Raw genomic sequence first — 13769 nt, 5'->3', positions numbered from 1 at the left:
CTCTGGGCTGCAAATTCTTTTTCCCTAGCCTGTCTTGACTGTCAAAATTATAGCTCAGCCTCCCAGCTACCTCTTCAGAATTAACAAATGCCATCAGGTGAAATGTGCTCCCAAATGCCAGTTTTACCACTCTGGATTTCTCTTGTCTCAGATCTCAGCCTAATAATTCACTATTAAATTAACTCTCCAATGCTTCAAGAAGATGTTTAAAGCCCATCTTTTCTAGGTCTCCATATCCTGCCGTTACCCCACAGCAGAAACCCTATAGACCCTGCGGATGGCTTTTATGGCCATTGTTTGGACTGGAGCTGTCGATATTCTTGTGATAATTTTTGTCCAATTTCTCTCCCAAACCCTACTCTACTTTTTCCAATATTTCTGTATCAGAGGAGGAACTGAAGCGATAGCTCCCATCATTCAAAGATCAAAGTAAACAGGGATGATGAGCTTCTAAGATCCCTCCAGTTTAAGTACTCCATTTGGCCCTTAGGAGCTGATGTGTGTAGGGTAAGGGTGAGAGTGTCACGAAGTCTTGCAAAGCAAGAATCTGAATACAAGAGAACAGCTATTCGTTTGAAAGTTAAGCAAAAAAAAAAAAAAAAAAAAGCAGCAACTGGAGACCAGGATTCACTTCTCCAAACATTTCCTGAGTACCGGCCGTGGCCCAAGTCCTTTACTGTCCATTGGGGATGGGATCTCTGCTCTCACAGTCTCTAGTATAGAAGATAAATGTGAAAACAGATACTTCCAACATTAAGGCTCTGATTTATGAAGTACTTGCTGTGTCTAAATTGACTCGACAGCAACAGGCTTGGGTTTGTTTTTTTTTTTTTTTTTGGTTTTACTATGTGTCAGATAAGGAACCTCCTGGAGCAATGGTTAGAGCACATGGCTACTAGCCAAAAGATCAGCAGTTCCAACTCACCAGCCGCTGCATGGGAGAAAAGACATGGTAATCTGCTCCAGTAAAGATTATACTCCAGGAAACCCTCTGGGGGCAGTTTTACTCTGTCATATAGGGTCTCTGTGAGTAGGAATGAACTCAACGGCACATAACAACAACATGTGTCAGATTTTTTTTAATGTGTTTTCAAAACCGGCTGTAGAAACAAATATTTGGAGATTAAGGACCTTATTCCAAGTCACACATCTATATGGAAAATGAATACAATTATTCTTAAATTTTTTTTTTTGTAACTTGAGACGTGACACACACAAATTTATTTACTTGTTATACTGTCTAACATTATTTTGATGTTATAAGTAGAACAGAAATTGTAACCCTGTTTTCTAACAAAACCCAAACAGAAAGGGTGACTGATCCAAAAAATTACTTGTAAATAGAAGAATCAAGACTCAGATTTCAAGAGATTCATGCTGAATTTTCTAAAAATGTCCATGAAGGGAAATAATGGGGAGCTTTGAAGAAGCTGTGGTAAAGGCTAAGACCAAAGCTAAGGATTCACAAAAGAAAGAACAAGCTGCCCCAACTTATTTATCATTTGCCCTTTATGGAAATGTGCCAAGCTGATCACCCAGACAGAGAGAATAAAGACTGATTTATTAGGCTAGGACAAGTAACTAGGACACCCACAGATCAGTTTTGATTCAAATATTGACTAGAGCTCAGTATGAGACAATGATGGATGAAACAGAGAAACTATTTGGGGGCAGCCTTCTTACTATTTTTGTTATTAACGTTGACACTTATTAGGCAATTATTATTTGTCAATGTGCTAACTCTTAAAAAAAATTCTAAAAAATAGGTCCATTTTTCACAATAAGTATTTTATGGACTAGAAAGATAGATCAATTTCACATGGTCATATGATTCTTAACCATTCTAACTAGTTAGTTCCAAAGCAAGGATTATAACTTAAGAGCAGGAGTTTTACAGTCAGATTCAACTCTTCTATCCTGAATCTAAATTTCTATATCCCTACAGTTTTACTTAAGGTGTTGACAACTCTTTTAGCTTGAGCCTGCGCCAGGGAGAGAGCAATAATCTTCCAGAATTACCTGAGGATGTTAATTTGTGTTAAGGCAGCTGTTTCCCAGAGATGGTGGGAAAATAAATATATAGCTAGATGGAAAAAGTGGTCACAAAAATCAACATTTGGGGAGTGAAACAATCAAATGTTACGCTTTCAAAATGGCACTTCAGCAGTAGAGAGGAGAATGAATAGGAGGAAAGTAAGACAATGACAGTAACTTACAGATGAGAGAAAATATTCTGTGAATAATTAAGAAATCTAATTGAGGGAACTCATAATCAAGATAGAATATTATGAGTCATGCAAAGTGATTTTAAATGTATCTCCCTGTACATATTTCAGAACTTCCTATAGAAAACATTAAAATCTTTGACATAGTTCCTGAAATTTTTCTTCCCACTTTCATTTAAGAATTTTTTTTTTTTTTTTCAGCACAGTGGTTAAGAGCTACAGCTGCTAACCAGAAGGTTGACAGTTCGAATCCACCAGGAGCTCCTTGGAAACCCTATGGGGCAGTTCTACCCTGTCTTATAGGGTTGCTACAACAGCAGCTGGTGTGGTTCTTTTAGTAGGGAAAATGGGGAAATAAGTTGTTAAAAATAAATAAATACAATTGGCTACAAATTGTTCAAATGTAAAAAGTGTTCATACAAGATCCTTTTTTTTTTTTTTTTCCAATCCACATAATGAATATTTTTAAAATTACAACACAGAAATTTGGCAAACTAACTCACTTATTGCTGGGTTAAAACAAACTGGAAAAATGCTTTGGGAAAACAATTTGATAACAGAATTACTGAGCCTACAGAACGGTTGATAATTTCCCTCCTGGGAGCCTAACCAAAGGTCGGGTAGGAAAAGAATACTGACAAATATGTCTGTGCCACTTTGCTCTGAGGGAAAACTCAAACTAGGCTTCCCACTACTCTGGGATTTTTAGGTAAAGTAAACCACAGGAATGGACAAACAGCTACTGTGATTTGTGGTTATAAATAATTATTTTTAAGCAAACATGAGTAGGAAAAAAAGCAGAAACAGAATGAAAAATTACAGTACTGATAAAGGTTATATTTAAGTAATTGTCTTCTTTCTCCTTCTTTGTATAGCCTAGTTTTATACTAAGTTTTGAGTATATACATATATGTATAATACAAAAAAAAAAAAAAGAAGCAATGATTAACCCCCCTCCAAAAAAACAGTGTCTATATTGGTCATACCAATATCTGATTTTTTTTTTTTTTCCACATTTCTCTTGTGAACTCTATCCTGATATTCTCTTTGGAGCCATTGAGTACCTCAGGCCCAGAGGTGGGTAGACAGAGACCTGGGCCAGCCAACAGCCACACAAGGGAGTAGGAATGAATTCTGGGTTCTAGTTCTGAGAGGTAGAGTGGAATAGACAGTGAAGGCTCCTCCTAAGGGGGTAACTAAACATCCAGAGGGAAGGAGGCAGGTTTCTCTGTGCAACCCTTGGGAAATAACTAGCTATTTTCAGGACTGGATAAGGAGGGGGCATAGAAGAAAGTGGTGAAGAGACCAACATCCTAGCCTTCTTTGACTATGAGCTGAAAGTGTCTGAGCCTCCAAAGAGTTGACCCCTGTAAAGAACTGAGCCTAGATATCTGTAAACAGCACCCCAAGGGGTAAGTACGTTCCAGAGAGGTGGCCAAAGTCACTGGAAGCAGTTTTCAATTTCCAGAAGCTACATTTTTCCTTTGATCCATGCAGGACTGATCTTCAAAGATCTAGTCAAACGTATAGGAAACAAGCTCAATATAAGTGGGTTTCATCACATCTTTTCTGTAGTGAAAATCGTGACATTGTTCACTACCAGTAAGTAAGCACAAGTAAGCCTGTGCATACCTTGCTGTCAAGGGCTGTATTTGAAAAGTGGCTTTGATCCTGTAGGAAGGTGCTGTGGGGTTGGGAGAGAGACAGATGCCAGCCACACCTACAAGCACAATCTTTCATGTGGTGAAAAAATACGAAATCGTTCACTACAGCTGATCTGGTAAGCGTGATAAGCACCGTGCTTACTTTGTGTATTAGATAATCCATCCCTGATTGTGCGTCTGTGTTGTGTGAAAGAAGGCAAAGAACAGAGGAGAGGAGTAGGTGAGGAAGTGAAACTGTGCCTTTTCCAGAAGCCAGGCATCGGAACATTTGGCCTTCTGTGTATACACACACACAAACACACACATTTATATACAGTTTGCTTAATACACGAAACAACCCTAAGGTGCTATTACTCCTCTCATTTCACAGACTAGGAAACTGAATAAAAAATGGAGGCTGAGAGATTAAGTTGCCTAAAGTCGCAGAGCTGGAAATGGCGGAGTTAGTATTTGCACCTCTGTCTGTCTTGCTTCTAATCCATGCTTATTTGACCATAACGAAAAGTCTATTCCTGGAGCCTCAAACCCACCTTCAGAATGTCTCTCCCAGGACAAGTAGGCATGTCACCAGCGTTCAGGTAAGGATCCCCTTTAGTAGGTTGATGCAGAAAATGTTTCTCTGACATTCAAACCACCACTTAAGGTGCCAATTGTCAACTTGGTGGATATTATTTGTATACATATGCTCACATTCTCTTCATTCCAGCCTACAACTTAATCATAGTATAATTGGCTTAACTGGGGCTAACACAAATCAAAGTTAGGCTCCTGGGTTTAAGGCTATCCTCTGGACACTGACTTTTTTGTGGTGAGTAGCTACTACCTTGGTTTGTCCCAATATTGAGTAATTAAACCCCTTTCTGCTTTAAGATTATGATCCATCACAATATTTTTACAGAAAACTTCAGACATCCCCCCTGATGTGTGATCAAATTGTTTATTGACCAGTGTTCACCTTAAACCCCTGCCCCATTCCTATAATTCCTGGACTTTTGATGTATCCTCTAAGATGGCCCATGTAACAAATACAAGGAAACTATTTCAATTTGTAGATTGTACATTTTTGGTCTAATCTTCATACTTAACACTAAGAATTCAGGAAAGGGAAGCTACTGCCATGTGATAAGAGTTCCACATTTATCTCATACAGTCATTATTCTACTCCTTTGCAGTACCTTTATCCCCATTTTATATATGAAAAAGGCTGAGACTTCAAGAGGTTAAACACTTTGCCAAAACTCACAGAGCAATATGAAGATCTGAAATAGGAAATCTTGATTTGTTAGACCACAAAGTTAGTGCCCTGAATTGTCTTGTGGTGCTGCCTCCCAAGACCTTTATTTCTTTGCCATCTTTATCTGACAGATTCAGCATAACCTTATGTTTGACTCCTGAGGAACTGACTTTACAGAAGTTATCACTTATTTGCATAGTAAAGTACCCTATTCATGGAATTTCTGAAGAGTCAGTGAGAGTTAACGTAAAAAAGCACTTATGAACCATTTTAAAGTTTATAAAACTTTTATTCCTTTTCAGTACCTAGTCAATACCTGACCAAGAAGTAAGCAAACTCATAAAAACATGAACTGTGTTTTGAAGCCTGAATTAAGGACCTCCTTTGAGGCTACACTGGTGCAATGGTTAAGAGCTTGCCTGCTAACCAAAAGGTCAGCAGTTCGAATCCATCCCCCGCTCCTTGGAAACCCAATGGGGCAGTTCTCAGTTCTGCTCTGTCCTGTAGGGTTGCTGTGAGTTGGAATCAACTCGACGGCAATGGGTTTGTTTGTTTTGAGGCTACATTAGGGTATCTGTTATGCTTACATGATATGGAAATATATTTCCTACTTATAATTTAGATAAAAAAAAAATTGAAATGTCATGGGCTTGTTTAAGACAATTTAGGAGGATTTTGTGATTATGTTCTCTTGCCTCCTTAACTATGGTATAGACTAGAGATAACACAGAAGGCTTTCTGGAAGAGTTATCTAGAATAGGCTTATCTAGAAGGGTTATCTAGAATGGGCCTTGAAAAATGGGGGAAATTTGCCTGGGTGAAAAGCAAGGAAGTGGAGAAGCCTTTCAACAAAAACATGTCTGTGTGAAGAAAGTCACTATGGCAAGTATGGGGTTTCTGAGACTTGCTGACCCTGCAGAAACCAGATGGGAGAGATCAGGAAGGTAGGCCTGAGGCGGGGAGGGCCTCAATCATGCTATGTTGTGTGTTCTTAGATTTTAAATGCTGAAGGAGTGAAGCCATAGGAGTCATTGCTAGAGTCTTAGTTGGCGGTATCTGAAGGGCAGAAGGGCAAGAAGGTGCTGATCCACCCCCACGCCCACATCCTTTCCCCAACCCTCCCCATCTCTTTAAAGAGTAGAAACCAAGATGGTTGTGGTTAATAAGATCTCGTTGACTTTTATAGCAGTCCCTTCTTTTGAATCCCTGCTACCAGACAATGGGCAAAATGTCCAGAGATTTGCTCATAAAACAATGTACTTAATGTATGACTTCTCTCAATTGCAGGTGATTCTCAAGCTCTCAGCAAAAAAGTTTAATAATATTTCCTTAGAGTAAACTTTTCTGAAGGAACTTCATTTATTCTTCCTCATTCTGTTTATCCATGAAACCTGGGTTTTCTTTGAGACATTAGGACCTACGCCAAATGTGGTCATCTTTGAAGAAGTCAATTCATTTGACAATCTTAGCAAACTGGTACAAACCCAGTTAGAGAAAGGGGAAATTGTACTTCACCAACATGATATTCAAGGAGCCCTGGTGGTACAGGGGTTAAAGCGCTGGACTGCTAATCAAAAGTTGGCAGTTTGAAACCACCAGCTGCTCCTTGGAAACCGTGGGGCAATTCTGCTCTGTCCTATATGGTCGCTATGAGTCCGAATTGACTCAACGGCAGTGAGTTTGGGTTTTGGTTGGTGGTGCAGTGGTTAAACACTCCACCACTAACCTAAAGTTCAGCAGTTTGAACCCGCTCTGTGGGAAAAAGATGTGGCAGTCTGCTTCTATAAAGGTTTACAGAATCTTTATAGGCTCTTTCTTCACACAGCCATATTTCTGCTGAGAACCTTCCCTACCTCCTAGGTTTTTACCTAGGCAATTTTTCCCCATTCTTCAAGGCCCATCTTAGATCACCCTAGTGGATAGATAAGGAGGGAAAGAACATAATCACAAAATCCCCCCAAATTGTCTTAAACAAGCCCATGCACATTTCTTTCTTTCTCTCTTTTTTTTTTTTTTTTGGTCTAAAAAAAATTGGGGGTGGAGGCAGTTCTCTGTCCTACAGGGTCACTATGAGTAAGAATCAACTTGATGGGAACAGGTTTTTTTTTTTGGTTTTAATATTTTCCTTAGTAAATTGTCCCCTTACATGTTTTTGACTAGACTTTATTATTTATATGCTTATTTTTAAAACTCTTGGTCATTACTAAATGATAGAATATACATGTATAATAAAGGAAAAAAGTTAAAAGCACCAATGAGCATACCTACCCAAAATCAACAAATACTAACTTGGTACAAATCTTTCTTTTTCTATTTAAGGGTGTTTTTTAATTTTTTTTATCTATGTGACACATACTTATATATTTTAATGGAATTATATCATAGCTTAATCTGCCTCCTGCCATCTCCTTACTTACCATAATATGATCTAAGCATTATTCCAGGTAAACACATAACTCTAAAAAAGTTATCAATAGTTATAATTCAATGAATGGATGTACTAGAATTTAAGCAATGATTTTTTAACACATCTCGTTTCCAACTTTTTATTGCTATAAAAATCAGCAGTTGCAAATAGCTAATCAGTGTTTGTTATCAATGTTATTATTATTGTTATTCATACAGTGAAAAGAGCAGTATATGCACATCCTGGGATAAGCACATTATATGGGTTTGAGTTTAATCATTGAACATAGAACTTGTATGTATTTACAATTTCCTTTAAGAAAAGTTCCCCAAAGCAAATCAACTAGGTCAATGGGGATAAACATTTTGGGGGACTTCTACAGTGTAGCAGGACAATTTCACAGTAGAAATAACGAGAAGGCCTGTTTCTACATTTAACAAGGGGGTGATTTAACAAGGGGGTGATATCATGGACAGTTTCTTTTCCAAATATTTAATATATTGATTTTCAAGTTGGCGTTCAGAAATCTTCTTCATTATAGGTTCCACCACTTGCCCAGGATAGAAATGAGAAGCTAGTCTACAGTTGCCAGAGGCAGTGTCTTACACAGGCGTAGAAGTCTAAAACTAAGACCTCCTGCCTCCTGGATACATCACATTCCCAAACATGTTTACCTCTAATAATGTCTGCTCAATGCCTACCTCCTTCTTGCTAACTGGCATCCCAGGGCTGGAATCCTTGCACATCTGGTTCTCCATTCCCTTTGGCTCCATGTACCTTGTGGCCGTGTTGGGGAATGTGACCATTCTACTGGTGGTAAGGGTGGAACGAAGCCTGCACCAGCCCATGTACTTCTTCCTGTGCATGTTGGCCATCATTGACCTGGTCCTGTCAAACTCTACCATGCCCAAACTACTGGCCATCTTCTGGTTTGGTGCCTGCAACATTGGCCTGGACGCCTGCTTGACACAGATGTTCTTCGTCCACTGTTTCGCCACTATTGAGTCAGGCATCTTCCTTGCCATGGCTTTTGATTGCTATGTGGCCATATGTGACCCACTACATCACACATCAGTGCTCACCCATGAGGTAGTGGGCTGTTTGGGGCTGTTTGTACTCCTCCGGGGGGTACTTTACATTGGACCCGTGCCCCTGATGATCCACCTTAGGCTGTCCCTTTATCAGACTCAAATAATTGCCCATTCTTATTGTGAGCACATGGCAGTGGTTACCTTGGCGTGTGGTGACACAACAGTCAACAACTTATATGGAATGGGAATTGGATTCCTGATATTGACACTGGATTCAATAGCCATCACTGCCTCCTATGTGATGATTTTCAGGGCTGTGATGGGTCTGGAAACCCCTGAAGCCAAGCTTAAAGCCCTGGGGACATGTGGTTCGCACATCTGCGCCATCCTTGTTTTCTATATCCCCATTGCTGTTTCCTCTCTCACCCACCGCTTTGGCCATCATGTGCCTCCCCATATCCATATCCTTCCGGCCAACTTTTATCTCCTCATCCCACCTATCCTTAACCCAGTTGTATATGCTGTCCATTCCAAGCAGATCCGAGAGAGACTTGTACACATTCTTAAGGCAGGGGCTCGACCCAGGTGACTGTTCTGCATCTATGGCACATATAAATGTTTAGTAATGGCAGAAAAGGCTTGACTGTGGAAGCCTCTGCAATCCCCGGGTCTTATCTGATCTGTGGGGATAAGAGTTTAAGTGAAATGCTAGAGCCTATTTTGTTTGATCATGAGTTTTCTGTGTGGTGTAGACCCAACTTCAGGAAATGGAGAGGGAAAATTAGGGCATGAGTTTTGTACTAGAATATCCCTTTCCGTACCCATTTAACTTCATAAAACTAAGCACAATAAGCACAAGCATACAGACCACAAGAAGTAAAATTTCAATCCTCCACCCTTTTGGCAGATAATTTCTAATGTCTCTTTGACAGTGTCATAAAGCACAATTTCCAGAAATTATGTTATACTCTAACACCTTCTTGAAGACAGTCTACAATTCTGTTAGTAAAGGTCTAGAAAATTTCGATTGCGTTGGCAAGCTTTTCCAGTCCTTTTACTTTCCCAGAAAAAGATGGAGGCAATATGTGATAAATCTTAATCTAATGAGTCTTGAAATGAGACCTTACTGTCCACTGGAATTGAAGTCCTCAAACCAGGTTATACCCCAATTTAAATAGACAAATGGTTGTCCAATATCCCATATCTCCTTCTAATAATAGGGTTAACAGGGAGCAGGAAGGAGGAGACAAGGGAACGACTTTAGGAAATTTCATTTCAGAGGATCTGAATGGCATACGTGAAACTCAGGGAAGAAGGTAACCATAAAATATTGATACTAAGGAGATTGGGTAAAGGATTGAAAATCAGGGGGCAGTGATTGTTCACTTTTTTTAAATTCTGGCCTTCCATGCAGGACACTCACAGTTGATTCCCGGCCAATGCACCCCACGCACAGCCACCACCTGTCTGCCACTGGAGGCTCGCATATTGCTATGACGCTGAACAGGTTTCAACAGAGATTCCAGACTAAGACAGGCTAGGAAGAAAGGCAGAAGACTTGATGATCCACTTCCAAAAATCAGCCAAAGAAAACCCTATGGCTCACAACAGTCTGATCCATGTGCGTTCATGGCAATGGCACCGGACTGGGCAGTGGTTCATTCTGTTGTGCATGAGGCCACCATAAGTCGAGGGCTGACTAGACGGTAGCTAACAACTATGCTTATATGTTGTTAGTATGTAAAGGTTTTATAAGCTTCCAACCTGCCCCAGCTATGCACAGAAGAAACAAGCAAGGGATTGTGACTACAAAGGAGCTAGAAGTAGAGTATCATTACCCTGGAGTATTTGTGTTAGTGTCAGAGGAAATCATGAGAACAGAGGTGGGAAACAAGGGAAAGGAGAAGTTTAGGTTCTTGCCACTCCCTTCACCTCCTAAGCTTCCACAGCTCCCAAATTTCTACACCCCAGCTGACACGGGCTTAGAGATCATCTTTCAAGGCTAAATAAGATAGAGAGGTGATATAGATGTACATATGGACATAGACATAAGTTTATAACTTATAAACAGTAGTCTCTGTGGAAAGAAAAAGGTCACAAGATAAATGTAGAAGAATGCACTTGCGGAAGATGGTGTGTGAGGGCTTGTGTGAGCAGTAAAGCTGCACTTGTCAGCATTAACATTAAGAATTCTCTAGTATCTGGTTTTGCATGAGAAAGAGAAAAACACATGTCAATATTCCCATCTCCCATTTGCTTTTCCATAACATTTCTTCCACTATGCTGGGCCCCTGGGTGGGAAGTTCAGAGATCACAATGCGTTGTGATTATCATTTCTTTCTCTGTCTCAGAACAGAAACATAGGTGTGGCATCCCTGCCTTAGCAGCCTGTGTGTCACCTATACTGAGCAAGGAATTAGCACATTCTTAATGCTCAATATTTAGTGGAGAATTAGTAACTGAGGAACTCACATCCTTGTTAAAGGTATAAAATATGTCTATGTGCAAAAAAAGAGTTGTATGATGTACAAAGAGATGTCAAGGACATGTCTTATCCAAAGTGCTTAATGAGAAGGATTATCCGTGAACATGGAGAGCTCAAAAGAAGAAATCAAAAAATCTGTAGGTTGGTTCAAGTGAAGAAATAATTTTCCAACAAGCAGAGTTGTCTGACTTGGAATCGGTAGCACTGGAAGGTTGTAAACTCCCCAACACAGGAGTGTTTAGGCAAAAGTTGAACATCAACTGTCAGAGTGACTAAGGAGAGATTCCTGCATCAGATGTAATGCTGGTCCTCTCTCAGGTGGTGAGTTCACCAAGTTCCCAGTTACTTGGGATAGAAACTCAGATTCTCACAGTCTTCTCTTAAATAAATGAACTTGGAAATATTTTTGTGTCTCTAGGTGAGCTCGCCAGAAGATATTGGGTCAAGAATCTGACAAGAGGGAGGGTTCTGTAAAGAGACAGCAAAATCACCAACTCGAGTCCAGAGGCTATGAAGGGACACAAACCTGTGAGTCCTGATTAGAAAATTGTGAGTTTCAGGACACCATTTATTTTTTTCATTATACTGGGAAATAAGTAAACATGGAGATTCTGGCAACCCTCCACTTGCTATTATGCAACATTGGAACTGTCCTATACCGCTCCACACAGCCCATGCCCTCCATTTACACATCCTTTCTTAGGAATAGTCCTATGACTTGCTCACGAATCTGCTTCGTCTTGACACCATAGATGATAGGGTTGACCATGGGTGGGAAAAGCAGATAGAAGTTAGCAAGAAGAATGTGGACATGGGGAGGAGCCCGGCGGGCCACACAATGCATGACTGATGAGATGGCCACAGGTGTGTAGAAGGCTAGAATGGCACCTATGTGAGAGACACATGTCCCAAATGCCTTATAGCGAGCCTCCTGAGAAGCAAGCTGTAGAACTGCCCGAAGGATAAAGATGTAAGATAAGATAACAAACAGCAGATCCAATACCACAATAAACATGGCCACAGCAATGCCATAGATATTGTTGAAGCATGTGTCTCCACAGGCCAGCCTTACCACAGCCATGTGTTCACAGTAGCAGTGGGCAATCACTGGGCCTCGGCAATAGTGGAAGAGTTTGAGCAGGAAAGGGGTCATTAGTGTCACAGCTCGGAGTACAGCAGCCATGCCAATCCTGGTGATTAGGTGCCCAGTCAACACCATGGTGTAGTGCAGGGGCTTGCAGATGGCCATATAGCGATCAAAGGCCATGGCCAGCAACACTGCTGACTCCATGATGGAGAAGGAGTGAAGAAAGAACATCTGAACCAGGCAGGCATAGAAGTTGATCTCCCTATCCCTGAACCAGAATATGGCAAGCATTTTGGGCACTGTTGTAGAGGACAGGACCAGGTCAATGGCTACCAACATGGCCAGGAAGAGGTACATGGGCTCATGGAGGGCTGCATCAGAGCGGATGATGAAGAGCAGGGTGCAGTTGCCTAGCAAGGACAGTGTATACGCTGAGCAGAAGGGGATGGATATCCCGATGTGCAGGTGCTCCAGGCCTGGGATCCCCATCAACGAGAAGGCAGCTGGATGAGTTGAGGTCATATTGGAGGCTGACATATCCACTGGGAATTCTCTTCTTTCTTGCCTACTTCCACAGGATTCCTAGAGAGTATCTAGGGTCAGCAGAAGCACAGGGTTCAAGTTCAAACTCTCATCACCCATGTGGAAGTATTAGCACTTGTTCCCATTTCTAGACCGTAAAAGAAATTGGAAAATAATCCCAATGTCCATGGAGAAACGTAATAAGTCATGTTTCCTGCCCTCTAGGTACTTATGAAGTCATTTGGTGACTAAGATATTAAATCCCAATAAAGCTAGAACCACAATACAATAGAATGGAGGGAGAGCTTTCTGTTTTCTTCATGATGCCAAAGGCAGCCTTATAAAAGATGTAAATTTTGGCTTAAGTTAAATTTTTATCCAAAAATATTCATGGTCTCCCTATTGCCTCCCAACTCAACGTATAGTCCAAATTTTGAAAGGAGGCGTGTGTTTTCAGGCAGGGGGGTTGTCCTGAAATGTCAAGCTGTACGTAAAAATAAATACGCTTTAAAAAAAGAAAAAACTATTGCCGTTGAGTCGATTCCAACTCATAGCAAACCTAGAGGACAGAGTTGAACTACCCCATAGAGTTTCCAAGGAGCACCTGGTAGATTCCAACTGCCGACCTTTTGGTTAGCAGCCATAGCACTTAACCACTATGCCACACACTGATTAGAATGGCTAAAATTCAAAATACTGACAACACCAAATGCAGGCAAGGATATGAAGCAACAGGAACTCTGATTCGCTCCTAGTGGGAATGTACACAAAAAGGAATTCTCTGATGGGAATATGAAATGGTACAGTCCCTGTGGAAAACAATCTGGTATTTTCTTACAAAGTTAAACATAGACCTACCATAAGATCCAGAAACCATACTTCTAGGTAGTTACCCAATTGAGTTGAAAATGTATGTCCACATAAATACTTGAACACGAATGTTTATAACAGCTTTATTCATAATTGCCCAAAATTGGAAGCAACTGAGATGTCCTTCAGAAGGTGAATGGATAAACAAACTCTGGAGCATCCGTGCAATGGAGTATTATTCAGCTACAAAAAGACACAGGCTATGAAAGTACCAAAAGACACAGAATAACCTTAAATACATATT

The 13769-nt window shown here is 40.5% G+C and overlaps 2 protein-coding genes across 2 annotated transcripts; one reads left to right on the top strand and one right to left on the bottom strand.

Annotated features, from left to right (window-relative positions):
• The first annotated feature begins 8137 nt into the window (after positions 1-8137).
• On the top strand, positions 8138-9150 carry LOC126079115 (olfactory receptor 52M1-like). Its single transcript, XM_049890047.1, has one exon. The coding sequence runs from the start codon at positions 8197-8199 to the stop codon at positions 9148-9150; it is 954 nt and encodes a 317-aa protein (XP_049746004.1). The 5' UTR covers positions 8138-8196.
• Positions 9151-11731: 2581 nt separating this feature from the next.
• On the bottom strand, positions 11732-12670 carry LOC126079147 (olfactory receptor 52K2-like). The gene has a single exon (XM_049890070.1). The coding sequence runs from the start codon at positions 12668-12670 to the stop codon at positions 11732-11734; it is 939 nt and encodes a 312-aa protein (XP_049746027.1).
• Between the last annotated feature and the right edge of the window lie 1099 nt (positions 12671-13769).

The sequence above is a fragment of the Elephas maximus genome, chromosome 7 (assembly GCF_024166365.1).
Source record: "Elephas maximus indicus isolate mEleMax1 chromosome 7, mEleMax1 primary haplotype, whole genome shotgun sequence".
Classification (NCBI taxonomy): Eukaryota; Metazoa; Chordata; class Mammalia; order Proboscidea; family Elephantidae; genus Elephas; species Elephas maximus.
The sequence above is the reverse complement of the archived record's forward strand: the minus strand, read 5'-3'. Positions and strand labels throughout refer to the sequence as shown.